Below are 27,302 nucleotides of genomic sequence, written 5' to 3'. Positions count from 1 at the left end.
TCTAATACAGTTTACTAAAGAATCAGAGAAAAGGTAGTCTTTCATCTCTCGGCCATTGAGAAAACAATCTGGAGGCAGGAATAGCTTCAAGGATATTGTGTAGAATTGAGGGAGGGAAAGAGAGGAGTTGATAAAACCAGGAAGAATTTTCTACTCTACTTTCCTTACTAGGGCCTTAAAATTAAAAATCTGAAGTTGGAAAATACACCTGCACAACATACCAGATTTCCTTCTCAATTTTGGTTTAGAATCACTAGTTGGTGGACGGGGTCAAAAATTGGAAACAGGTACCCAATTTGAATCTAGGTCAGATCCCGCTGGCTGATGATGGGTCCATGAGGCCCCTCAGAGGCCAAGCAGGAGACCGGACAGCTTGTCCTTAAAGCATATGCTTTAAGGCACAACCATAGTATCTTTAACTCAAGAATTGAAGGCACGGCACAATGTGACGGCCCCCTCCACGTGCTGTCTAGATGTAAGTCCTTTCAGAGCTGTCTTTGTATAAACTCATCATCCAATCAGCTGGCCTGTGATCCAGCCCCTCCACCCTCTGGAGCTGGGGTGGGGGGACACTTCAGGCGGGCAGCTGTCCAGCTCCTTCACCCATGGAGAGACCCTATAGAGAAAACCCCTCTGGCCACTTTTTTCTGTAAACACTCAAATGAAACAGAATCTTGCAGATTTGGAGTTCCTGCTCCTAATTAGAAAAAAATGGTAGAGAAATGCTCTGGAAAGGGACAAAGATAGCCCTGAGTCAGATCAATCTCCAGTGCGAGTGGAACACGCCTGCTTTGGGCAGCTTCCGGATGTGGAGAGGACCCTGGGCTACTCCTGGTTTCCTCGGGTCTTTTTCTCAGAAGTCATAACTTTCCAGGCTGTCGTCACAAGGCTTCAAGCTAAAAGCCACCACTGCGGCGCTGGCTCTCAGGAAGTTTCTGGGTAGGGCAAGGAAGGAAGAGGGTTCTCCTTGACCGTGATGTATGATCTTGTGGCCAAGAGCAAGAGAAGGCAGCAAAAGGGAAAAAAAGAGGTTTGTACCTAGTGCTTTTAGTACAGATGGGAAACAGTTTTAAAGGGAAGAGTTGTTTCAGGTTCTGAAGGCCAAGACTTGGTCACAGAGGGACTCCGGCTGCACTGCCATGGGTATTAGAATCGAGGGGCTTTTGAAGCTAGGGAGGACCTCAGGGTTCTCCTAGTTCAGCTCCTTCATTTTCCAGAGGAGGAACCTGAGTCCTGGAGAGGGTAAGCAATGTCCCCAGGCCACACGGCTTGTCATATCTGCCTGGGGGACACAGAGAGTGGCAGAGAGGGTTCAGTGAGCAATGCGGTCGGTGTAGGCAAACATCACGCAGCACGTGGTTGGTTACATTCAGGACCCCTGAAGACGACGATGTCCCACCCCTGGGCCCTTTCTCATTGATCTGTCGCAGAAGTGGCCAGGTCCTGGACCGAGCTGATCCGTGAGGTTCCCTCGGGAAGCGGGGTGGTGCAGGCCGCCGGTGTCCTCACTTCCCCGTCCGGAAGGCCGCCTGGATGGCTTTGATCCACTCGATACGCTCCTTGGGGGTGGCCGCTTGCAAGAAATAGTGAACTTCATCAGCCGTGATGATCTCAAAGAGGTTCTCTTCTTCACTCTTCTTGCCTGGTGAGAGAGAAAGTGACAGTGGGCATGGGCACCAGAAAGGCCACCTAGTTCACCCTCCTTCTGCAAGCAATGAAATCCTCATTTTTCAAGCGTTCCAAGAAAATTAAGTATGTGATTTTCAAACTTACCATCACTGTATGATCAGACATATTTATTATATGATTATATATATGGTGCTTATATATACAGGTATGTAGTATGATTGTGTGCGTGTGTGTGTATGTGTGTTTAAGAAATAAAACACTCAAGGAGAAACATTTTATAGTTTATAAGCAAACTAAATTTCTCACTTTTGCACACAAATAGTGTTTAACGAGTAACCCTGTAATAGTGTCCAGTGAGTATCTTTCCTCCACTCACAATATAAACCAAGAGCTGACCTCCATATATTTTTTTAAAACATCGAAAAAAACCCAGATTCACCACCAGTGCCATCAGTATAGCCTGAACTGGTTTTTATCAAGGGCTAAGTGAGACTCTTTGCTGAAAGATTGGAAGGCAGCAAACCTTCCAGGACTGTGACAAGACTTAAAACACATCCATCTCAGATCACAAAGCAGCACGCTCTCCACCCCAACACTAAGGAAGACTCTAGGGGAAGAGGCGGGTGAGCAGATCCAGGAATAGTAAAAATCTCAGCTTTTGCAGTTGCAGTGTTTTCCTGTCAGCCTCCATATCCTCATAAACCCAAAATGACAAGGAGAAGCCAGGGTCTGGATGTCTGAACCGCATCTTCCCACTGACACCACTCATCCCTACACCTGAAGAGACACGGTCATTTCATCACCAAATCATAGACTTGTGATCAGGACCCAAGGGTCATCTGGTGCAACTCCATCATTCTCGGAGGAGACGGGAGAGCTCAGATTAGTTAGGCAACTCACGCACAGTTGTGCCACGCACTAACTAGCCTAGACCTAACTATAACCCAGGAGCAGTTCCTGCTCTCCACACTGCCTCACAGCACACATGTTCCTTTTCTTGTGGGATATTTCCTGGTCTGTAAAAGGTCCCCTTTAAGGAATGTCATGGCTCAGGCTCAGGCATCAGGAGGTAACAAGTGTCTCCACCTAAGCCGGTTCTGAGATGATGGATTTTTCTCAGCATTGCACTAGGATTCATTCAAGACATTCACAAAACCACTCCCAGTCCCCGAAGCCCAGAGAGCCAGGGCAGCAGTTGGGAGAGAATAGCTTTGGGTCTCTCTAAAGTTTTCAGACAGTAAATTCATTCATGCCTGAGTGAGGGAGTGAAGGAGTCAGTGCTGTTGACTCAGGGCGCCCAGGTGTAGGAAGGGAGCCTGGGTAGACACACCTCTCTCCCACAAAACTTCATTCTTACCATCTGGGTTGCTCTCCACGGAGGTCACCACACAGCCTCTCAGGCGAATCACTCCCAAGGGATCTTCCCCCTAAAGGAGAGAGGAGTCCTTCAGTATGTTTCCAAAGTAAAATGTATGGGTATACTTTATCCTGTTGGTGCAAAAGCCACACAGACTCGCTGTGGTGTAGATAAGAGCAGAAAGAGATGAAAGAGAACCCCTTTCTGGATCCTCCATCCCTCACTTCACACAGTGGGGAGGTGTGGAAGCTCGAAGAGGAGACACAAGTCAATCTGAGCTTCACATCTGGAGGAAAGTGGCAGGCAGAGCAGGCAGTGAGGCTGAATCATCACATCCCATGAGAGAAGGACCACACGTTTCCAGAGCCCTTTGGCCCCAGGCAACAGACATAGTAGTATAACCTACACAGGAGGGAACCGAAGAGCCCTGCACTGCAAGCGAGGCTGAGGACCCAACCCAGATGGACATGGCTCATTTTATTGAGGAAAAAGCCCTCTTCTGAATAATCAACAGCCCAAATGGCTGGACTCCAACAATGTTCTCACTGAAGTAGGCCTAGAAGAGGAATTATCACTTTTTTGCATATGAAGCCAAGAACACAATGTTGGCTTGGTTGAGTTCCTCTGAAAATATCAGATTGGGGCAAACAAAGAAAATTATGTTGAGTTGACCAAATAAATGACCAGATAGTGATATTTTCTCCCATCCCTGTGATTCTGCTGGCCTCAAAGCCTAAGATCTCAGAGCTCTGCAATAAGAAGGGGTAGGAAAAGGTAGAGGAGGGTGAGGAAAGAGAAGAGAGGATCGCGAAGAGGAAAGGGGCTTCAACAGAGCGGAAAGGGGCCTGGGAAGCCCAGTGAATAGAAGCAGCAGAGGCTTCTAGTGGGATGGGTTTATCGAGCACAGCCTCTCACCCCAGCAGGGTCATAGTAGTGCAGATACGCAGGGTCTTCTCTCAGAATGAACTTCCTCACTTTCCAGTTCTTCCGCCTATGCCCCTGTATCCAAGATCAACACAGAAAAAGAAAGGATGAGTTCTTCGCATCATTCAGTACACCTAGTACCTACGTGATGTCTTGTTGAGTTGAAATAAGAAAAAAATAAAGATGAAATCCTAACTCCAGGAGAAACCAGGCCACAACCCAGACCTTTGTCAGAGAGATAGCAGTAGATAGATGTTATTAAATCGTGGATTAAGTTATTTCTAAGATTGTCTTACAGCTTTAGCATTATATAAGACAGTACTATGTACAACGTACTGTGTTAGATAATGGGGGGCTATCAAGAGATTTAAGACATGACCCTGTTCTTTAAAGAGTTTATAACCTATGTGGAAATATAAAATAGCAAATGTCCAAATCAAATAACATGTATAGGTAATGAGTTTCAAAGGATTTTAAAAATATTTATTGTTTATTATTTGGAAACTTAACTTGGGTTTTTTTGGCTTTTTGGTTTTTTTAAATTTTTACTGAAATACAGTTGATTTACAATGTTGTGTTTGTTTCAGGTATACAGCAAATTGATTCAGTTATATACACACATGTGTATATATTCTTTTTTGGATTCTTTTCCATTATAGGTTATCACAAGATATTGAACATAGTTCCCTGTGCTCTACAGTAGGTCCTGGTTCCAAAGGATTTAAATGAAGGGTATGTAATTGTGGGTTTGGGATGTCAAAGAGAGCCTCATAAAAACCTACATTTAACCATGTGGGACACACAGGAGTTATGTAGGTGAGAAAGAGGTGGGTGGGAAGGCCACTGACAACAAAAAAAGTAGCGGTGGGAATGTCCAAGGCATATTCAGTCCCTGATGAGTAAGACCAGTCAGGCTAGAAGGCAAGGCTCATGAGAAGCAGCAGAGGCAAGTTTGGAAAAGTGGAAGCAAACAGTAAAAAATGAAACATGGGGGTATTGTCATTGGTGGCTTTTGAGTTGGAAGTGAAAAGATAACAGTGACATTTTAGGAAGATTAATATGGTGACAACATACAGGATGGGCCAGCTGGCTAGCTTAAATATAAGCCAGGGGTAAGATAATATGGTAATAAGAAGATTATCAAGAAATGATTGCAATAATCCTGGCATAAAATTATTAGGGACTAACAGTGGGTAGCAGCAATGGAAACTGGAAGCAATAGTGGTTGTGACAGACATGATGAAGAAGAATAGGACTTGGCCCTTCCCCATAGAATTAAACATTGACAGTGTCTAGACTGTGGGTTCTGAGGCAGGATTTGTGTCTGTTTATCTTTGCTTCTCCCATGCCCAGCACCGTGCCTGGCACACGGGAGCCCCTTCATATCTGTTTGTAATTGCCTTGAATTACCCAGTTATTTCAATTAGCTGATAGCAGTTGTTTAAAATGTTATGTTAAACCTGATTCTATGATTTCCCACAGTAAATTCAAATGACAACTCCAGAAGCTAAAAAAATTAGATTAGAAAATATATAGTTTCTATCTTGCCAATATGAAGAATATTGTCTGCTATTTCTGAAGCACCACATGCTAAGAGGCACACATACAAATTTTCCAAAATTTTTCACTGCGCTTGTATAGAAAGCAATGAAGCGTTTGTGATTTTAGCAAACTGTGTCTCCTTCATAATGCCAGGTCAGAAGAGTTTAAAGAGAGCTTTCAAGAATGGGTCTAAGTTATTTGGCAGGTCGTCTGGTCAAGGAGCTCAGCTCCAAAGAACCTTTTACTTGCCTGAAGCATGGAGCCAGGAATGCTGCAGAGTCATATGGGAGAACAGAGAATATTTCTATCTGCAGTATCACATACAGAATGGCTTTTGTAAAGCGTCAGTTTCTAGAATTCTTGTTATGAGTGCCTGCTCTTTGCCTTAGTTGATGCTGCCCATAGGCTGAGGATACTAAGGCTTCTGCCCCACGCCATTTCCTCCAGATCCATGGATACACAAGTCACGTTCTCTTATGCAATTACTGGGTGAATATCAAGTTCAAGTCAGTGGAAGAGCAAGGTACAAGAGGATGTGAAATCAGCCAACCCTGGCCAACCACCACATTATCTTTAAGCCCTCACTGGCATCACAATGTGATGCACTGAAGAGTTATCTTTCATTGACTGAGTATTTCCTGGGGTATTTTAAGGAATGCATGCATGCCTGGGGTTTCCAAGAATTGTTGCTGCTCTGTCAGCGTCATCTATGCGCTGTGTCATTTTATACAAAGGACTTGAGCATCCACAGATTTTGGTATCCGTGGCAGTCCTGAAACCCATCCCCTGCGGATACTGAGGAACGGCTGTGCTTATATTCGATTTAATTAACTCTAAAAATATTTGTTGCCTATTACAGACCAAGAAGGATGCTGAACTCTGTAGCAGATACAAGAAAAACATATAACAGAAAGAATCTCCTCATCAAAGAATCTACACGTGGTTGAGAAACTAGATATTTTATTCGCTGTCGTCACAGAATGAATTATATGAAAAGGATTATATTGAATGTAATCCAAAATCATTCATCCTCAAACTTGCTCAGTCCCCCAGGTAGAATTACTTCCTCTGGGATGAGAGAAGGAGGGGGGAAATGGGTGGGAAGGGGACTGACCAGCAGCTGGATGCAGCTACTTCCCACCTGTGAAGTATGGAGCACAGGTGTCCTTTTTCAAGATAAGCCTTCTACACAGGTAACCCTGGCTAACTTCCAACAGTAGACACAGGGTGGTTTAGTTTTGTGGTACTTAAAGAGAAGATTTTCAAAAAATTTTCACGTGATTCTGCTATGAAGCAGGGTTGTAAACCACCAAGACGAGAGATTGGAAACATTAAAGAGGGCTGTCGGGCTTCCCTGGTGGTGCAGTGATTGAGAATCTGCCTGCCAATGCAGGGGACACGGGTTCAAGCCCTGGCCTGGGAAGATCCCACATGCCGTGGAGCAACTAGGCCCGTGAGCCACAATTACTGAGCCTGCGCGTCTGGAGCCTGTGCTCCGCAACAAGAAAGGCCGTGATAGTGAGAGGCCTGCGCACCGTGATGAGGAGTGACCCCCACTCGCCGCAACTAGAGAAAGCCCTCGCACAGAAACAAAGACCCAACACAGCCATAAATAAATAAATAAATAAAATCTAAAAAAAAAAAAAAAAAAGAGGGCTGTCAATTCAAGTAGAAGAGGTTTTTCTTCCCTCTACCTCCCCCCAAAATTAGAGGGGAAAATATTGAAAAAGAACACAATTCCTGAATGCACAAAGATTTGTTTCCTTCATGTTAAAAGGAGGCTTCTGACTATTTAAACAGTGGTACTTTGATAATAGGATAAATTAACTTTTAAGAAAAAGGCGGTCCTTAACATTGGCCACAATCTCTTGGGGACCTATAACATCTAGAGACTCTGATTTAATTGGCCTGGGGTGCAATTTTAACAGATCCCTGGAGGATTCAAATGTGCACCAACTGGGCAATCTAAAGGCTAACATGCACCTACCAAAGGCCATGTAAAGAAGGCGAGGGAAAACAGGGAAGTATGCCTACTTCCAGTACTATTACCTTCAACACACACTCGCACCATTACCCTCAGCTGACTTTTGGCCATCTGGCATCTCCATTGGGCCCTTTGCCTGGACATGACTCCAGTCCAGCTGGGACTTTGTCTACCCCTTTTCAACCTTCATGTTCAGTTTCCTCAGGGCTCCACTCTAAATTAAGGCTTATCAGATCAACTAACTCAAGAAAAGTCCTTCATGGCTGATAACAATATAGAATTATAGAAGACATCAACAAAAAGGAAACAATGAAATTCCCCCCCAAGTGATTCCTGCTTTAACAGGCACCTTTCAGCACCTGTAATGAAAGAGCCAGATAACATAGGAACGTTTGTCAGAACAAATGAGAAAGCAGGTGATGGACAAGCTCTGCCTATGGGCAACTGCCAGATCCTTCCCTGTATAAGGCTGGCCCTGCTCCTATGCTCGTCCTTTAATCTAGTCAGTGAGCACCCTGTCATAAAAGTTATTAGAATAGTCTAGAATCCTTTCTAAACCGTGGCTGTATTATTCCTTAGGACCTCGTTCTCTCAAAGCCTGATGTGAAGGTAAGTTTTGCACACTAATGCCCTACTTCCCCTGGTGAAACTCAAAATCCATATCAACGTTCTCCTTTTTAAGTATAAATATACGCTCAACTTTGCTTCTTCTCTCTTCACCCTGGAAGTTCAGGGTCCTATTATAAGTCAAATCTCTCAGTCCCATGGGACCTGTAGACAATGCATGGAAATCTCCTTACGGCAACCAGATTCTCTCTGTTACGTACTGAGAAGTGCCTTTAAGACAGCTCACGGCACAGCCACGAGGGCAAGGCCTTGGCCTTAAAAAGCAGCTTTGGCTTCTCAACAACATACGCTAGCCTCAGTTGTTTCACCCTGAATATTCGCATATTTTCCTGTAGAGGTGCTGGCCCTGACTTCCTCACTCAGCTCCAGCCCTTGTGTTCTCTTACCTCTTGGCATCCCGTGCCTTGGAGCCTGGTAACTAACCAGAGCTCTTTAGCTCACCCCAGCCCCTGTCTTCCAGACTGACAGTGGCCAGTACTGGTGGACACTGGGTAATTACTGAGTCTATGCCCTCTGAGCAGATTTGAGCTTTGTCTGCTGCTGCTCTTGCAGAGCTGGTCTGGATTTGGTCTCACCATGACCTACCCACAGTCTGAAATGGTACTTCCTTGCTCTCAGTGGTTTATGATGCTCCTCTTCTGGGTATGGCCTGTTCCTATTTCCTGGTTACTTAGCAGGAAGGAGGGATAGGCCAATGGAAGTACTTTCACTATGAAACATCCCTGTCTTTTTTTTTTTTTTTACAGTACGCGGGCCTCTCACTGCTGCGGCCTCTCCCACCATGGAGCACAGGCTCCGGACGTGCAGGCTCAGCGGCTATGGCCCACGGGCCCAGCTGCTCTGCGGCATGTGGGATCCTCCTGGACCGGGGCACAAACTCGCGTCCCCTGCATTAGCAGGTGGACTCTCAACCACTGCACCACCAGGGAAGCCCCATCCCTGTCTTTTGAAGGCATCTCTTAGCCAGCTGATATCCTCCAGCTAATGAAAGTGTCAACATTTTCTTGAAACATGGATAGAAGAAGAATTTCCCTATTTTATTTATTTATTTTTAATTTTTTTGGCTGCACCGCACAGCATGTGCGATCTTAGTTCCCCAACCAGGGATCAAACCCACACCCCCTGCAGTGGAAGCGTGGATTCTTAACCACTGGACTGCCAGGGGCATCCCGAATTTCCCTATTTTAAGGTGTTTCTGCCCTGCCTGCCTCAGTCCTCCTGACCTAATGCCACTTTGATCATCTACTTAACTATCTGTCTATCTTTCACCAGGTGGGTGTCATTTTCTAATTGACTATTGACCAAACAAACAAAATACCATTTGGTGATTTAGAATACAAAGGACTTGGTAAGGGAGAAAGATTAGGATGGAATAATAGTGACCACTCACCTGCTTCAGTAAACATCCCTGCTTGATAATGACCCCTCTGAATTCTTCTTTCAGAATCACATCATCATCACTGGAATTCTCTTCACAGAAGAACCCACTGTCTGGCTATTGGGGAACCAAAGAGCAAGTTTATTTTCCCAATCTTAGGCATATTGTTACTTATACCATCTCCATCTCCATCTCCCTCTCCCCTCCAGCTGCTCCTCCCGCCTGTGATTTATTGGTTTATTCCAACCTTAAAGTTTCTGGGGTTTTTTTTGGGGGGTGGGGGTTGGCCTTGCAGCGTGGCATGTGGGATCTTAGTTCCCTGATCAGGGATTGAACCCGCGCCCCTGCAGTGGAAGCTCGGAGTCTTAACCACTGGACTGCCAGGAAAGTCCCATCTAGATGCTTATTTCTTGTTGCTAGATGCTCTCTTGTCTCCGCTCAAGTGTGGTTTTATCAATATCCTTTCATTTTCTTGGGTTCCCCAAGCTATATTGGAAGTCTAGCTCAGCACATCTTTTTTCAAAGCCTTTCTTCTCTTGGGACCTTATGGCCAAATCCCTGAAAGCAGAGTTGGCTAGTTTATAAGACACTGTGCACACAACACAATCTCCATAATGTCCTCTGCCACTCAGCTCATCCGCTTTGAGAAGACCAAGAACACGTGTCCAGCCACATCCTCTGAGGTCAGGAGGGAATTGGGCCTTGCTCAGCTATAAGAGAGCAATGAATCACACAGAGGAAGAGGAGCCACTATGCTGGATATTTTTAGAGTCCCACATTTAAATGGCTATAAACAACCAGATCAAAATTCTGAAAAAAAAAAAAATTCTGACAGGGGAACTTCCCCAAAGTGAAATGAAACTCTCTCTGTGACATTCACTTCATTTTTATAAGCAGCTTCCTTACTTTTGTGCTCTGACCCCAAATAGAAACAGAATTGCCAAAATCCCCCTAGAAATCCACTTTGCCAGATTTCTCATGTAACCCAAGATTAAGTCCATATTGTACAATACAGTGTTTCCCAATCTGTGGTAAGCATGCCACCGGGGATACTCATGGTGCAGGGGGAAGGAACCTGGGTGAACACATTTTGTATTGAGTCACATATTTTAATGTTTATTTGGAAATATAAAACTGGCCCGTTGTGATTTTACACATCTCCCTCTAGAAAGGAAGCTCCCAGAGGGCCATAATTTTAGCCTGTTATTTTTCTTTCCACTACTGTATCTCCTTTGTCTAGGTGGGTGCCTGTCATGTACTTGGGCCTAATAAGTTTTTTTTTTTTTTTTTGCGGTACGCGGGCCTCTCACTGCTGTGGCCTCTCCCCTTGCAGAGCACAGGCTCCGGACGCGCAGGCTCAGCGGCCATGGCTCACGGGCCCAGCCGCTCCACGGCATGTGGGATCTTCCCGGACCGGGGCACGAGCCCGTGTCCCCTAGCATTGGCAGGCAGACTCTCAACCACTGTGCCACCAGGGAAGCCCCTGGGCCTCATAAGTTTTTATAAAAGAATTCTTGCTTAGAATAAGAATAGATATAGCAAATTTTTTTAAGTGAATAAAGAAAACTATTCAAGTGAACAATATTTTCCTTTAAACAATCTCACTGGATGTGACAGGCATGGTGGCCTGGAGGACAGTTGTCAAGTCAGGGACATGGATCAATGCTGTAGGGCTGGGCTCTTTCTTTCACGGTGGATATGAACTGAGACCAACCCAGAACCCACCCGGAGCAGCCCCCAAGCCAGGAGGAGTAGATGGGGGGCTCTCTCACTCACAAAGTAGTAGAAGGCGTCGGGGTTGTCGAGGAAAGGGTTCTCAGCAGTTCCGTCCACTGAGGTTTTGGAGAGGTCTCCAGCAGGCTGCAGGTACCCTTCGTTGAGCAAGGAGGAGGCTATCACGAGGCCCTCCTGGCGATTCCGAACAGATTTATTGGAAACCAGCCAGTCGATGACACAGTTACCTGGATGGGACCATCAGAGGGACTGTTAGCTCTCTTTACCAAAGAACAAGCCACTGACAGTTGCCCCTGGAGAGCTCCGGATGACCCAGGTGTTGGACTTGTCTCATCTTCCCTGTTACTCCAAGAAGGAAGAATGAAATCCGAGGGACAGATATCTGGGTACAAAAGGAACCATGTAAAATGTTTCGAAAAACATCTACACGCTCCTTAAGCAGCAAGGCATGCATAAGGAAATAGTTTTTACTAACCCACTCATTTATTCCCTTAATGACCTAGAACTTCTGCTAGGAGCTAAGTTCTGTGATGGGTGCTGGGGAGGCTTCCTCAGGGAACCTAAAAAGGAGATCTGCGTGATAAGTGTTGTGACAAGTGCTTTGCTGTGGATGGATACAGGGAGCCGCTGGGTCAAATCTGCAGGAAGGTGTGGAGGGGTGGGTGGGGGAAGGGCTACCGTGTGTGAGCCATCAGGAAAAGTTTCACAGAGAAAGTGACACTGACTGGATGCTTGCCAAACATCTACTCAGGCAGGGGTCGAGAGGAACCAGCAGGGGCTGAGGGAGCTGCAGTGTGAACAGACTCACACAGGCAGGAAGCAGCCCCGCTGGTGGGTGGGGGGAGGAGTTGGTGGAAAGAAGGCAAACGAAGACAAGAGAGCGAGAGGAAGGCCCAGTGTGAGTGGGGGAGCTTTGACGGCACATTAGGATACTTGGCAGTGAACAGCTATTGCAAGTTTTTAAGCAGAAAACACCATGACAGTACGTGTATGTCCTAAATTCGAATTTGATGATGTCCCTTGCACCGAATGTCGCGCCTTAGACAAGGGTCTAGCAGAGACCTTGAGAGGCCATTCAAACAGCCTTCTGCCTCAAGAGAGGATTGCAAGGAGCCATCCACTGGATTGTTAGCAGGTTATAATGAAACTTTATATGAAAAATATTCTGTACAACCAACAAGGTCCTACCATATAGCACAGGGCACTATACCCAATATTTTGTAATGACCTATAAGGGAAAAGAATCTGAAAAAGAATATATATATATGTATGTATAACTGAATCACTGCGCTGTACACCTGAAACTAACACAATATTGTAAATCAACTATATTTCAATAAAAATAAGTAAATAAATAAAACATATTTCTTTCAAACACTATATATATATATATATATATATATATATATATATATATATATATTTACACACACACATATGTATTCTGTACAAATGTAGCCAACCAGGGAGCCAACATAACAGGTCCCAGCTCATCAAAGCAAGAGCAGTAGGGTATGCCATCCTTGAAACAAGAGTAAAAGCAGTTGATTAGTGTACCTTCCATGAATTTCATATACAAAATGCTTTGCCCACTTTTCTTTCTCTAGAAGGATAAACTAATTAATACTGCACTTATGACTTTAATCCTTGTAGTGACCCTGTAAAAGAGGTAGGGTGGTAATTACAGACCTCTTTTAAGAATGAGAAAATTAAGACTCAGAGGGTTTAAGTGACCTTAGGCCTGAGTTACACCTGCAATGGGCCTTCACTTAAGTGTTCTAATCCTAGATTCCATATGTGTTCAGCTAGGCATGCTGCAGCTCGAAAGACAATTTCAGTCTAGTCTCCCCATCACCTGACATTCAAGGTCCTCCATCACATGTCATCAGTACCTGAGTCCCAGTCTCTGCCACAGACTTGTCTCTCTGCTGAGACCACCCGAGTCCCACATGAAGGCTCAAGCCACCTGAATTTCTAGAACCCGGTCTGACCTTCAATGGAGAGAACTTAAGTAGTTCAAGCCCAGTACTCTTGGACTCAGTAAGACATTTCACTGGAAATAAGTCTAACCTGGACCTTGTGCCCAGATCTATGTCAGAACCTCCCCTTGGTTTCTTTTTCCAGAGGCTTTGTCTTAGTGACCTCAGTCCTACTTGAGTTAGGGCCCTGCCTTATTTTTGGTATCTTGACTCCAAATCTCAACCCTGGCTTTTCTGATGCTAATGGACTACTGCCTTGATTCTCTGAGGCTGAATTCCCCTGGGATACCACCCACCCACCCACCCTCCCCCCATTACCCCAGATCACACCCTTTATCCTCCACCTTCCTAACCTTGACCTCTACCATTTTTGTGAATTATCTATTGATTGGACAGCCCTTCGGATTCCATCTGTTGTATCTTCTCAGTGTTGTCCTCTCTTGACCTCTATTGTCACCATAAGTCAGCCATGTCTGACATCTGACAACCTAGTCCCAAACTGTACTTCTCATTTTTTTTCCCTAAGGAAACATCAGTCCTACCAGGCTGGTCATTTTCTTTCCCTGATGAATATTCTGGAAATCCCAGCCCCATAACTTTGTCCTCACCATCTGCTCAGCCTAACTATCCTTATCAGAATTCCTTCCCACAAATACTTAAAGAAATTCTACCCATCTTTCAGAGTAGAATTTAGGCACCACCTTCTATTCATCCCAACTACCCCTGAGTTCTTTCTCTTTTCTGAACACACAGAATTGATTGTGCAGACATGTGACTTCTTAATCATAATAACTGCATTGAGAGCTTGCACCATATAGTACTTAGTGTGTGTTCTAAACACATTATAATTACAGCAAGCCTTAATGTAGGTGCACTACGATTATCCCTATTTGATAGACAAGGAAAGTGAAGCACAGAGAGGCTAAATTGTTGGCCTAAGGTTTTACAGCTAGTACGCTGAAGAGCTAGAATTTGAACCAAGGAAGTCTGGCTCCAAAGAACATGTTTTAAACCACTACACCACCTCCCTAAACCCATAATACATAATGCCTCACCCTGTGCAGCCTCAGACATCCCGAATATTGCCACCTAGACCTTACATTGGGTATCTTGATTCCTGTTTATCACCTTATTCAACTCTGTGTCTATTTCAACATCCTGCCATTTATTGGAAAACAAAATATGACCCTTTGATTGATATAGCTGGAACTTCTGAGATTTTTATCTTGAACGACAAAGTTTTGTTTCACCCTTCTTTCTCCTTCCACGCTGGGGAAGTTCAATGATCACGTCCACCAGCTTGCATTCCATGACCCCACTCCCCGCCCCCATGCTCTACATCCATCACCCACATGTGAGGCTGAGCGAGGCCTCCATACTGCCTGCCCCGGAAGCCCTACTTCAGACTCACAAGGCCTTTTACCTGTGAAGCAGTGATTGAAAATCTTCTTGTCCTTCTCTATGTTCAGTTCTTTTACTCCTTTTTCAGTGTCTTTCATGGACAAATACAAGGCACTGCATGGAAGAAAACACATGGATGAGCAAGAGCATTTCAGAATGGCCAAGTCCTCTCTGGGATTTGCCACCTCGAAGGGGCTGCTCCTGAGTACAAGCTTCCCCCTCCCCAGGTGAGCCCTGAGCCTAATCTTTCCAGTAGATCATAAGTAGATCATTAGAGGGCAGAGTTCATAATTGCATAACTTTGTGGCCTGAGCAACATTCAGCAAAATGTACTGGGAAGGTACTTAATGTCTCTTAAATTCACTAAACTCTCCTGGTTTAATTTTTAGTGTCTGAGACGGAGAGTTGTCCCCAGTTAGGTGTCAAAGATTAAAGGTTCTTGGGGCTCAATCCTCATGTCCCATTTCTTTGTGTCCTTCAAGAGACCATCTGGTATAGACATTTGCCTCCCAGAAAGTGAATGTCTTGACTAAGCTTATCCCTTTATCCTAAAAATTAGGAGATAAAGCAAAACAGTGAGACATTCTTATTTTTGTCTTTGAAGTAATAAACTAAAGATAGCCTTATCAGAGAAATTGCAAGCAACGTACTTAGCTCTGACAGCTGTGGCTAGAAATGTGGTCACTTGACCACCCCACCCAACAGCTACAGCTAGACTAGGCAACTCCTCTTGGGTCTTTACCAAAAAGCTTTCTTGGTGAGAGAAAGTGCTCATTCTCTCTAAGCTCAATGCACAAATTTCATCAGACTCCTGTGACCTGCCATGTCCTGCATGAGGCATGCAGAGGGCTTTTTTCAGTCCCCTCCTAAGGACACCCCCCACCCATTTTGTAAACAGAATCCTGGTTGGATGCTTTAAGTAGCCAATATGGAATTCTTCCTGGCAGGGCTCCTGTTACAGGATATGTTCCACATAAAAGCAAAAACCAGCAAAAAGTAAAGAGACTCCTAGAGGAAGGGGCTCATGTGATATCAACCTTCAGGCAACAACCGTCACCTGCAATTCCAGGCCAGTCTACATCAGAGGTCATTAAACTAGGCCAAGGCACAAATGGCTTCCTGCTAGGAGAGGTGTTCACCCTTGCTGAATGTGTGAACTTGAACTTGAAACCTTACCTACTAGGACACACAGCCCGTGCCTTTTCCTGCCTACCTGTAGATCCTGAAGCTTTCTTTTAAGAGTAACTTATTATAGATACTTCATAAATACAATGATGCATCTCTCTCTCTCTCTCTCTCTCTCTCTCTCTCTCTCTCTTTCTCTCTCTCTCCATCCCCTGTCTCTCTCTCTCTGCCAAGATTACCTAAAATGAGGGAATTTAAATTCCACGGCCTCCTCTCCTCAGCTGCTAGACCTTAGAGAAGCCACAATCACTCCTTCAGACCCAGGTAAACATCTTAGTACACCAAGTGCCAGTACTAAGGACCTGGAAGGGTGGATACAGCCTTCAGAGGTGACCAAAGCAGGCCTTGGAGCAGGATTTGTTGTGAGATTTCCTCAAGAAGCAGGGCGGGAAGAGGGGAGAGTGAAGGGAAGGAAACATAGAAAATCACCCTATGGAACAAAGTGAGAGAGTGGCATGGACATATACACACTACCAAATGTAAAATAGATAGCTAGTGGGAAGCAGCTGCATAGCACAGGGAGATCACCTCGGTGCTTTGTGACCACCTAGAGGGGTGGGATAGGGAGGGTGGGAGAGAGATGCAAGTAGGCTGGGATATGGGGATATATGTATATGTATAACTGATTCACTTTGTTATACAGCAGAAATTAACACACCATTGTAAAGCAATTATACTCCAGTAAAGATGTTTTAAAAACTTAAAAATAATTAAAAATAAAAGAAAATCACCCTAAGTCAATGGTTTCTGGCAGTCGGATGGACCTCCTGGTAGATTTCCTGGCAAACTTCTGCCCTCTTTCAATGCATTTAATGGCCTTATTGATGTCCCGAACCCAGGCATCTCTCTCCTCCAGGAAGGCTGCCTGGAAGAAGTGGTCCTGCTGTTTGGTCGTAGTGATCTTAAACACAAACTGAAATCAAAACACATCCCATTAGGAATGACTCCTTTCAAGGGGCTGAGGTCTCTTATGAAGCACAGCAGTTGAGCCAACCCTGTTCTGGAAGTGCTTGGCCAAGAGAGACCCAAATGCCCAGGGTAGAGGGTGGGTGGTGGGGAGAGGGACTGGCCCAGGAAGCTCCATTCACATTGCAGGCTATGCATGGGCTCAAAGGTCAGCGCCTGACAAGGTATTCATTGTGGTTAACAACATCAACTCACCATCCTTTTGCCAAAGTCCTGGCAAGGGCTAGTCAGAGTGCTTCCTTTCAGGGGAATCATTCCTTTGGGGCTGTTATCACTTTTCTTCTTATAGAATTCAATTCCATCTTCTAACAATACAACCCACATGGGTTTCCAGGTGTTGAACATGCTCCCCTGTAATGACAACAGAAAGAGCTGGGTAATGATGTTTTCTAAAACTCTTCTATAGGTGGCAAAGGGCTTGATAAATATCCTAGCTTTGGCCAGTGTGGACACAGGCGACCCACATTTGTGTGACCAGGCTGCTAGGAAAGCAGCCTTCAGGGGAGAAGGGGAATACCATTCTGCTGGAACATTTTTTAAAAGTTTTAAGATAAAATATATACACATCTAGAATTAGACCATAAGCCTCTCCTGGGCCATTACCAAGGGAATAGGGTGTGAATCTCAACTCTCCTTTTTGTACATTTCAGGTTGACTATCTTTGGCTTATTTTCTCCCAACCTTGCCCATTGTGTTCCATTCAACTTAGGGATGGCAAATAGATTCTACCTCAAGTGCCAATTCAGACTGAAGAGTAGAGGATGCCTGAAGCTGGACTCACTGGAAAAGTGCCACCATCAACAGCATGTGCCATAAATGGTGGCATGCTAGCTGCAGTTACTTCCATCCTTTGGTCTAATCAGATTTTATCTGGATGTGAACATCAAGAAGAAACTCAGAGCACAGCCTTGTGTACAGGCATGGCTAAGAGGTATGAAAATCACCTGCAGAACCATCTCTAATGCCAGCATGATGCTGTCATGTCAGTGTGGCCTTTAGGAATATCCTTACTTAAAAAGTTTTCAGTTTGGTTTAATGCCAACTGCCCCTTTATCAACAGATAACCATTCTGACTACATCAAGGAAGTCTCTCTTTTTTATCTATATCTTGGGAGGGTTTTGGAAAAGGAAGAGAACAGGGTTCTATGCCTCTTATCTTTGAACCCACGATGTCACCCTGTCATGACTACCACAAAATGGGATTATCATCAAGTTCCCAGAAGATCCTGCTGCTTATCTTAAAATACCAAGAGCCTCTATATAAAGGTCCAGTTTCCCAAAAGGAAGACTATTTATGCAAAGAAGATAAATACTTGTGGGACTATTATTTTGCTTGTCCAAGTGTTTCCTTTGTTTTAGTTACTGAAAAAAAAGTTTTAAATTAATACAAACTATCTCTTTTCTGAACATGCAGAATAATTATTCATGCTAACACTGAATTATTTCCCTTTTTGAAAAAATGGGCAAGGTCAGACATTATGCCAACTCATGAAATAATTTCAATCAAATGTCCTTCTGTTTTACATCTATCAGAGAGAAACTCAGAATATAAAGAGTTCCTGCAAATCAATAAGAAAAAATACAAATAATCTATTTTTTTTAATGGGCAAAAGACTGGAAGAGGCATTACATTAAAAAAAAACCTCTGAAAAAGTGTTTAACATCATTATCCATCAGGGAAATGCAGATTAAAACCACAATGAAATACCTCTGCACACCCACTAGAGCATCTAAAATTTTGAAAGCTTGAGAAGAGCAAGACTTGGCAAGGACAGTAACTGGAACTCCCATACATGGCTGGCAGGAGTGCAAAATGGTACATCCAATTTGGAAAACTGTGGAGAACGTTCTAATTCTTAGAAGATATATTTTGACATATTTAGGCATGAGGGAGCATGATAAGCTGACTTATTCTCAAATATCTCAGCATAAAAATATGTGTGTATATTTCTATAGAAATACAGAGATAAGACAAATGTAGCCATGTGTTAACAATTCATAAATCTAGGGAAAGAGTATATAGGTAGTCATACTATTTTCTTCACTTCTCTGTGGGTTTGAAAATGTTCAAAATAATTGGGAAAAATTAATAAATAAATGAACAACACATGATACTACTACATACTAAAATTTGGGATGTGCTTTTAGGGAAATGTATAGACAAGTCTAAAAAATTTTAATGAAATTAATAAAAGATCCATTCACAGAGCTAGGAGTAAGAAGTTGGACTAGATGACTGCTGAAATGCCTTTCAAGTCTCCAATTTTATATTCCACTTCAGACCTATCAAAGATTTATAACTGCCAGAGTCACTCAGGGCTTTTGACCTTGGAACCGGGATAAAATTAGGAGACGTCAGCCAGCACTACATTCCTTCCGTAGACCATTAAAATAAAACTACTCCGGGGCCAACTATTCAAAATGAGTTTGTGCTTTACTAATTCAAATGTAGCCTCAGGGTCTGACAGCTCACTGGGTGGAGGATGTGTCCTTTCGGATTCAGGGGCAGTACGCCCATTGAGGAGGCTGATACTTGGTAAAACAAGGGAAATCGGACAGCTTATAAAGTGGGACTTTCTTCCAGGCTTGGTAGTGGTTCATTAGGTTAGGATGATGGAATTCTGGGTCATCTCTCTCCTCTGGCTTCTCCCTGGATAACCTGACAGCACCTCCTGTCCATGACCGCTATATTTACCCTTCTCTGTCCTTAACCTTCTTTGTGCCCACCCAAGAGCAAACCGAGAAGTGTGATCATGGACTGCCCATGCTAGAAAGGCATTTAGGATCATCTACCAACACCCTCATCATACACGTAAGAAAGCTGAGGCCACTTTAAAGGACTGGGCCTAGTATACCTGACCAGTTAATGTGGGACTGAGATTAGAACCCAGGTCTCCTGATGCCTAATTTTATGTTCTTTCCACTTCCCCTTAGATGCCATCTTCATTTTGGTTCTCACTGAGTCATTCTGGAATCTAAATCAATTTTTAGGCCGCTTAGCCAGCTATATATATATATGACCTCATATATGTGTGTATGTGTGTACATAAAATCATAAAACATATCTAAATTGTAAATCACATCATAATATGATCCTATATAATAATATGTTTTATGATACTATAAATATATAAGGTTTATATATGTAAGTAAATATATATGTGGCATATGCCTGTTTTCTCCCATTATAGACCAAAACCTATACAATTACATGTCAGAATGGGCAGGTTTTAAATGTTGAGTCAAATTTAAAGTTTCCAAGTGAGTCACTATACATCATCATGGAAGTGGTTAGTTTAGTGTGTAAGAGTCTGACATTGCATGATACCAAAAGAAGAAATCTTAAAGCTCAAGATATCTGACCACTTAAAAAAATTGAATTTCCATACAGTAAAAAAACAAATGAACAAACAACAACAAAAAAACCCTGAACAACTGAAAAGCAAATTAAAAGGTATGAATATTTATAATATAGTATCATATAATTAAATATTAATATCCTTAATATATTTTTTGACCCTTTAGAATCAATAAGAAATATACAAACCCTCTCAATTTTTTTTTAAATGGACAAACAATAGAAACAGCCAATTCTCAAAAGAAGAAATGCTTGGGTCTAATAAACATAAAAATGTACTGCTTCAACAGCAATTAAACAAATGCAAATTAAACAAAATATAAACTTATTCTTCAATACTTTTTTTTAAAGATTTATAAAATGTATTGGTGAAGATTTGGGAAAATGGGCGTGTGGGGAAAAAAAATGGAGCTCTATTGGTCAGCAGTTTGATGTGGGCTATCAAGAAAACTAAAGTGATTTGTAGGCTATATAAATAGAAGCATAGGAAAGTAATGTTCTAACTTTAAATGGAGCATCACCAGTAGGTGACCATGGAGCTGGGTGGCCCAGGCTCAAATCCCAGCTCCGCCCCATTCTAGCAATGTGACCTTAAGGAAGTTTTCAAACCTCATTTTCTACATCTGGCAAATGAGGATAATGCTACCACCTATTTCTTAGGATGATTGAGAGATTAAATAAAATAATCCACGTAAATTGCTTAGGGCAATATCCAGAACAAAGGGAGCACCCAGTAAATACTATCTAGTCCCTGTAATTCTATACTTATGGTTGCACCTGGAGAATGAACTTGAGCTCAGGAAACCTCAAAGCTACAGATAAAATGAAGCCTGTTCAAAAGGGAGTGACAGGATGGCATCTCTCTTGGGGAAATTGTTGGAACTGGTAGGTTTTAGCCCAAAAAGGGACAGGCAGAGTGGATAAGGACTGTCTTCAAGGGTGTGAAACATTTCGATTGTTTTGAAGTCTCAGTAGGTGCAAGTTTCAGAAAAAAACAGTTTGCTGCATAACTTAAGGGAGAAAGTTAAATTAGTGAGTTCCCTGGCACAAGAGGTCTTCTAGCACGCTTGTGAATAGAGTAGTAAAAGAAATTCAGGCCACAGATGAGAAGTTCAATTAAAGGCTTATCAAAATATGTTACATTCCTTTCAATCCTCAGATTCTACACATCTGTTCTAAACACGTGTTATTACTATTATGCCTTTAGTCTTCTAATTCCAGATGGCCTTGCCTTCATCTGAACACTTGGGCTTCATCTGCAAGCAAAAACAAAACAAAACTGCAAAAAAAAAAAAAACCCTCAAAAACATATTTAACATGAATATCTAAAAATGACCCCATTAGAAATTTTTTTTAAGTTACTATAATTTGAACCCCCGAGATATTTTTGGTTTCTCTACAAATAATGATAGATAAAGCAGCTCCCACGCTTCAGACACTGGCCTGGGTGTTAGGGTATAAACATGAACAAGACGCCATCTTTGCTCTCAAGATGTTCACAATCTAACAGGGGAGAGAGTGACCTTGACCTGCAACTCCAGGTCGGTGTGATGAATGCACAAACTGAGACAGGCCTTCCTGCGCATGTGTGGCTTCACAGAAAGAAGCCATGACTCATCGCCGAGGGAGGGGACAGCTTGCTTGTGGTGCCGAGCCCCTCCCAGACATCTCCCACCAAGTGAAGACACCTCCTTTCACTTCTCCTTTTCTTCAAACTTCTCTTTTCCTATGTTGACATACAGCTAGAATTTAAAGGAAAACTATATGATGGTCAAAACAACATATTGAACTAAAGCAGAACTATGAGTTAGTATCATCTGTTCTCCCACACTCATGGGACATGTTATTTTAAGTTGGTGCTGCTTCTGTGAAGTCCTTATTTCTGCTACATCATAAATTGCTTCATCTAGTTGTCCAGCCTGATCTATGACATCACTTGTATAACATCCCAGATCAATGGTCATTTTGTGCCAATTTAAATACTTTGAAGGCAAGGAAACAAATCTGTTCAGTAGAATTTTTTTTACATAAAAAAACTCTTCCAGGTTGGACAATTTCTCAATAAAAACATATTAGGTTAGCAATAGAAAAATGACACAAAGCGTCTGGAGTCTTAGGGATTTCGGTTCAAATTTCAACTTTGCCTCTTCTAAGCTGTGTGACCTTAGTCAAGTTACTTCATTTTTCCAAAACCTAGTCTCCTCACTTATAAAATGAAAATAATAATACTACCAATTTCCCATTGTTATAAAGATTAAATAAGATAATACACTCAAAGAGCTGATCACTATGCCTAGCTTGTAGTAGGTGCTCAAAAAACGGTAACCATATAGGCAGATAAGATGACACAGTTTTGTAGGCAATACTATGAAGTCATTCTGGCCTAAGGTTCTCCCGGGCACCACGCATCACAACAGTGCTTTGGAAAAGAAAATCACTGCAATCTGAGCCCATGAGGGCCACGTATAACACGGTTAGGCACAGCTCTCTGTGACACTGGGACCACACTGCTGGGTTCCAGTCAATCTCGGCCACTTAATAGCTGTGTGACCTTAGGCAAGGCCCTTTGCCTCTCTGTACCGTACTTTCCTCCTCTGTAAAGTAAGGGTAATAGTTGTACCCACTATATATATATTGCATTAATGCATTAAATGCTTAGATCTGTCCCTGCTGCAGGGTAAGCTCTACGTATGTTGGTTACTCTGATGACAATGAATCAATGTGTGCAAATCAAGAGGGATTATTTCATGGTGTCTGGAAGACAAGGTAGCCGTTCGAAAGACTTGCTGGGCAAAGACCTCTGAGTCCTGCTCTCTGTTTTGCCCCAGGCTTTCCTCCTTCTATCAGTACATCAGCTTTTTTTTCAGCCCTTTTCTTTCCTGACCAAGCCTCTTGTCCTTCTCTTTCTCACCACCCCGATTCCTGTACTTTCCCCCAGCCTCACAGGCCACCTAAATTCCTAATACACTCATTGGGGCAGTCCTGCCACTCACCATGCTGGCTGTTGTCATAGAAACAACAGTTAGCTGTATAAACCTCTAGGAATGAGGCTGGTTGGTGACGTGACTTGGTGGAGTCTAGGTTATTGGTTGCATGTAACCTGCTCCTCTCTCTTTTTTTAAGCTATGATTATAAACATACCCAAATCAGTAGTATATTTTCAAGGACCTCCAAAATATGTTTATTAGCTGGAAGTAACCCCCTAATCAGAGGAAAAGGGAGGCTGAGGTCACTACACACACTCCTGCCCACAGTACAGTTTGTCCAGGCCCCACTCTGGCTCTGCAAAGTTCATCTCACCTCCCTTTTGCTGGCTTGAGAAGCCTGCTTTTCAGAAGGCTGCCTGGGATCAACGAGATGGTGGGCTTTGTGGTTGGGCAAGCCTGGGTTTGAAACTCAGGTTGTCCTCTTACCGGCAAGACACTTATTCTCTCTGAGCCTCAGTTTCTCATCTGTAAGATGGGGATAAGGGTACTGTTACATAGGGTGGATAGGATTGAATGAGATGGAGTTCGTACAGTGGCTAGCTGCTACATGACAGGCTCTAAGTGCTCCTTTTTTTTTTTTTTTTTGAAGTCAAAGTGGTAAGACTTTGAGGCAAGAAAATCTGGGTCTGCTTTAGAATGAAAAAGCTGCAAAATGACAGAATCATGTATTTTCCCTCCGCTCTTAACCATCAACTCTATTTAAAGATCTCAGGAGGGAGGCAAAGGAGGAAACCTGAACTGTGAAATGTGGACTGTTATCTTGCACAGAAGAAAAGCAGAAACATTATATAGTCGATGCCATTGACTACCGACCCCAGGATTACTGGCTTGACAAAATCCTTGTACTAGCATATTCTAATGTTATATTTTTTCCACCCAAAACATCTTCATATCCGATAAAATTATGTCATAAAACAAGAATAAGGAGAAATATATTCTCTATTACCACCCAGATATCTTAAACTGTGTAAGAAAAAAAGGTGAACCGAGGGAGACATATATTATCGCCTGTCATGCTTTAACATCAATGACTATAGCCAAGGCATCTCCCAGCCTTGTCAGAGAAAGATCTTCATGCTTCTTTCTTCACTATTAACTTGGCAACCAATCCAGGAAGCAGGGCATATGACCAATAGCATCTAGGAGAGGACTGCCTATCTACTGAAGTGTATAGCAATACCGATATTAATAATCATTGTGACTTAGGTACCATCTACTGTGTGCTAGGTTCCTGACATATACTTTTTCACCCATGTATATGAAGTATCTGGAAGAAAAAAAAATGACGTCTAAAGAAGTTAAGAAGTTTAACACCTTACTGGGAAATTCTGACTTCAGTTCTGCAGCTGACAAAGGGAATCTCTGAACCAAGCATTTCTTTAAAATAACAAATTAGAGAATCCTAACACATGATAACAGAGAGTGTTCAAAAGGCCCCAGAGAAAAATGCAAAAATTATGAAGATGTAAATTGTACACATGAAAATTATGGGAGATATAAATTGGAAAAATCAATATGAAATTTCACCATGTTTTTCTCTAAGTACTTTTTCTAGACTGACTTTTACAAGCCATGATCTGAGAGAATTAGTCTCACTGATTTAAAAATTTATTAATTTAAGTCCATGTGCTTGACAACCCTAACTCTTTCATCATCATATTCTAGTGGGGCAGATTCACTTATTAGAGACTGAGTCTTTTAATCCTTTGTAATTTATAGAGTTTAAAATGTAAGTATACAATATAACAGAAATTTTAATTACAAAATGCTTAAATTGTTTTTTTAAAAAAACAAACAAAAAACCTTTGCAGAAAATGTTTCCATTCACCTGCTCTTCTCAGGATACTAGCCTAAGTGACCAGGAAAGAAATGTCAACATTAATTATTGTTGGCTCTCAAGAGAGTATTAGTGCCTATTGCAAGGAGTCTACATACACCTCTGTGTATATACATGTGTCTTTTCTGAAGGATGTTTCAAAATATGGCTAGCTAGAAAGAATACCAGCTGAGGGCTCATTTATTCTCTGGCATCTACTCGTAACTCTCACGACCATAGACACATTACAAACCCTAACTTAGATTGAATTTACTCAATGAAAATCCCTGTGTACTTGACAGAACTCAGCGCCAGGAGTCAGGGGGTGGGTTTCTGGTCCCAAATCTGTCACAGCCATGTGATTTGGAGCAGTCACCCAGCTTCTGGGTCTCAGCTTACTCTTGTGGAAATGAGGGAATGAGGTCAGACGGTCTAAGGCCCCTTCCAGATTTAAATCAAAACAGAATCAGGCAGTAATGTGAGCAGTTTAACTTCCTCTTAGTAGAACTTTCAGGCTAAAATGTTAAACAATGAATGGCCTAAAACAGAGTCCCATTATGCTCTCATTCAATTAAAAACTGGGCCTTTAAAGGAATGTACTGAATTCAGTTCACTTCTAACGCCCTGAACTCACTTGGGTCAGTGTGAGTTACATGTTCATATAGGTGTTGTCCACAGGATGCCAACAAGCCCTATGTGTGAACTCACCCTCTTGGGGAGTATCACAGTGACACAGCATACACCCACCATCAGGAGAAAAACCAGCAGTGCTAACGAAATTCAATTTCCTGATGCCACACCAGTGAAACCAAGCATTTTTGAGTAAACTTGTGTCTCTGTTTTCTAATCTTTAAAATGGTGCATCTACCTACCACCTTAACAGCACGTTATACAAATTCACTAAGAACTGTGAGTGAAGAGATTTCAGTCCAATAAAAAGGATGAATAAGTTACCATTACTGTATCATTATATCTGCTCATCTTTAATCATTTTCTTCTTCCTCTTTTCCAAAAAAAAAGAGGGGAAGAAGAATTTAAATAACAAATGGTTTCTCCTAGTAACCTCTATAGAAGAAGAGTTTCAGTCTTCTAGCATAACACATATGTGTGACTCTTGAAAAGGATGCTTTAAATCCTGAAGGATTTCCAGACCCTGTCGTCTGGAATTCTCAGCCCCACAAAATCAAGCTGTGCTGACGCCTGAGCTGGATTAATTCACTTTTAAGAACCAGAAGGCAATGGAACACGTACTGGCTTCTCCTCACCACTCCAACCTTCTACAGGCTGCAATGCTCTCCCATTTCAGCCCAATAGGTTCAGCAGATAGAGAGTGCAAAGCTGGACTCCAATCCTCCCTCACCCTATCTCCAGGGACACCCTTGCAGGTGGCACTTTGCTTACCCTCTTCACAAGGTAGCCCTCCCTGATCCGCTTTGGTTCCATGTCGGACGGACAAAGAGTTGGCCGAGTCCCCCCGCAGAAGTCGCGTCAGAAGCTCGCCCTCCTCTGAGAGCTGGGGCCGTTGTGGGCTGCTTTTCTAGAGCGAGTCCCCTTTCACAGTTTCCCCTCTGCTGGCAATCGCGTGATCACATCCTCTTCCCCTCAACGGGGTGGAAGATCAGAATAAGGAACTGCAGAGTGAAACAACCCATTCTTTGCTAACATTGGAGATTTATCAAAAGTACAGTTGGGTCGAATATTTACCTAAGGTCAATTTTTATTATCATAAAGGAAATAATTCTCCTAAAGAGAAAAAAATAGTGAAAGGAAAAGGAAAATGAACAGGAAAACCCTACTGGTGGAAATTTTCCTGGCTTAGGAATTATACCCGAGAGTCTAGAAAGGCTGAATCAAAATGCCAAGAAATTCAGAACTGTCTGGTTAGCATAACAAAGGCAACTACTATTAAGTGAATGTCTATTTCTGTCCCAGGTGTTCTCCTAGGTGTGTTTCAACCTACCTCACTTAGCATAGTTCTTATAAGAAACCCACAGGGGAAAAGATATTTTTGCCTCTATCTTAGACATAAGGAAACTCATGCTCAGAGAAGAAAGCAGTTGTCTTAAGGACACGTAGCAGGAAAGAGGCAAACCCAGAAAAGTAGGGAGGGTCCTTAACAGGTTGCAGTTACCTCGCATCGGGCCTGTGGTCTGTGTCACACAGACCACTAATCCCACAGCAGGAAGAAGTTCATACCCAAACATGTTTGAGAACTTGTACATTACAGTCCCAGTTTGCTGGCTCCCTTTCAGTTAACAAATTAAAGACCCTCCCAAAGCACTACAGCTGAGAATCCTACCGTAATGGTGGTTAATCTTGTGTTTTTCAAATTTATTTGACCACATAATGCTTTTTTGAGCAATTGCTATCAACATTCTTGTGACGAGTTAAAGTGGAAAAAAAAAACCCTCAAAAACATATTTAACATGAATATC

General features: G+C 42.8%; 1 protein-coding gene across 1 annotated transcript; it reads right to left on the bottom strand.

Moving 5' to 3' along the window:
* PLEK (pleckstrin) lies at positions 1 to 26,316 on the bottom strand. Its single transcript, XM_060117730.1, has 9 exons — positions 26,269 to 26,316; positions 16,902 to 17,057; positions 16,472 to 16,653; positions 14,578 to 14,669; positions 11,218 to 11,402; positions 9,454 to 9,558; positions 3,902 to 3,985; positions 2,987 to 3,056; positions 1 to 1,642 (listed from the first exon to the last, which is right to left on the bottom strand). The coding sequence occupies exons 1-9, from the start codon at positions 26,308 to 26,310 to the stop codon at positions 1,506 to 1,508; spliced, it is 1,053 nt and encodes a 350-aa protein (XP_059973713.1). The 5' UTR covers positions 26,311 to 26,316; the 3' UTR covers positions 1 to 1,505.
* Positions 26,317 to 27,302: the final 986 nt, after the last annotated feature.

The sequence above is a fragment of the Mesoplodon densirostris genome, chromosome 14 (assembly GCF_025265405.1).
Source record: "Mesoplodon densirostris isolate mMesDen1 chromosome 14, mMesDen1 primary haplotype, whole genome shotgun sequence".
In the NCBI taxonomy this organism is placed as follows: Eukaryota; Metazoa; Chordata; class Mammalia; order Artiodactyla; family Ziphiidae; genus Mesoplodon; species Mesoplodon densirostris.
Note: the sequence above shows the minus strand (reverse complement) of the source record. Positions and strands in the feature narration are given on the sequence as shown.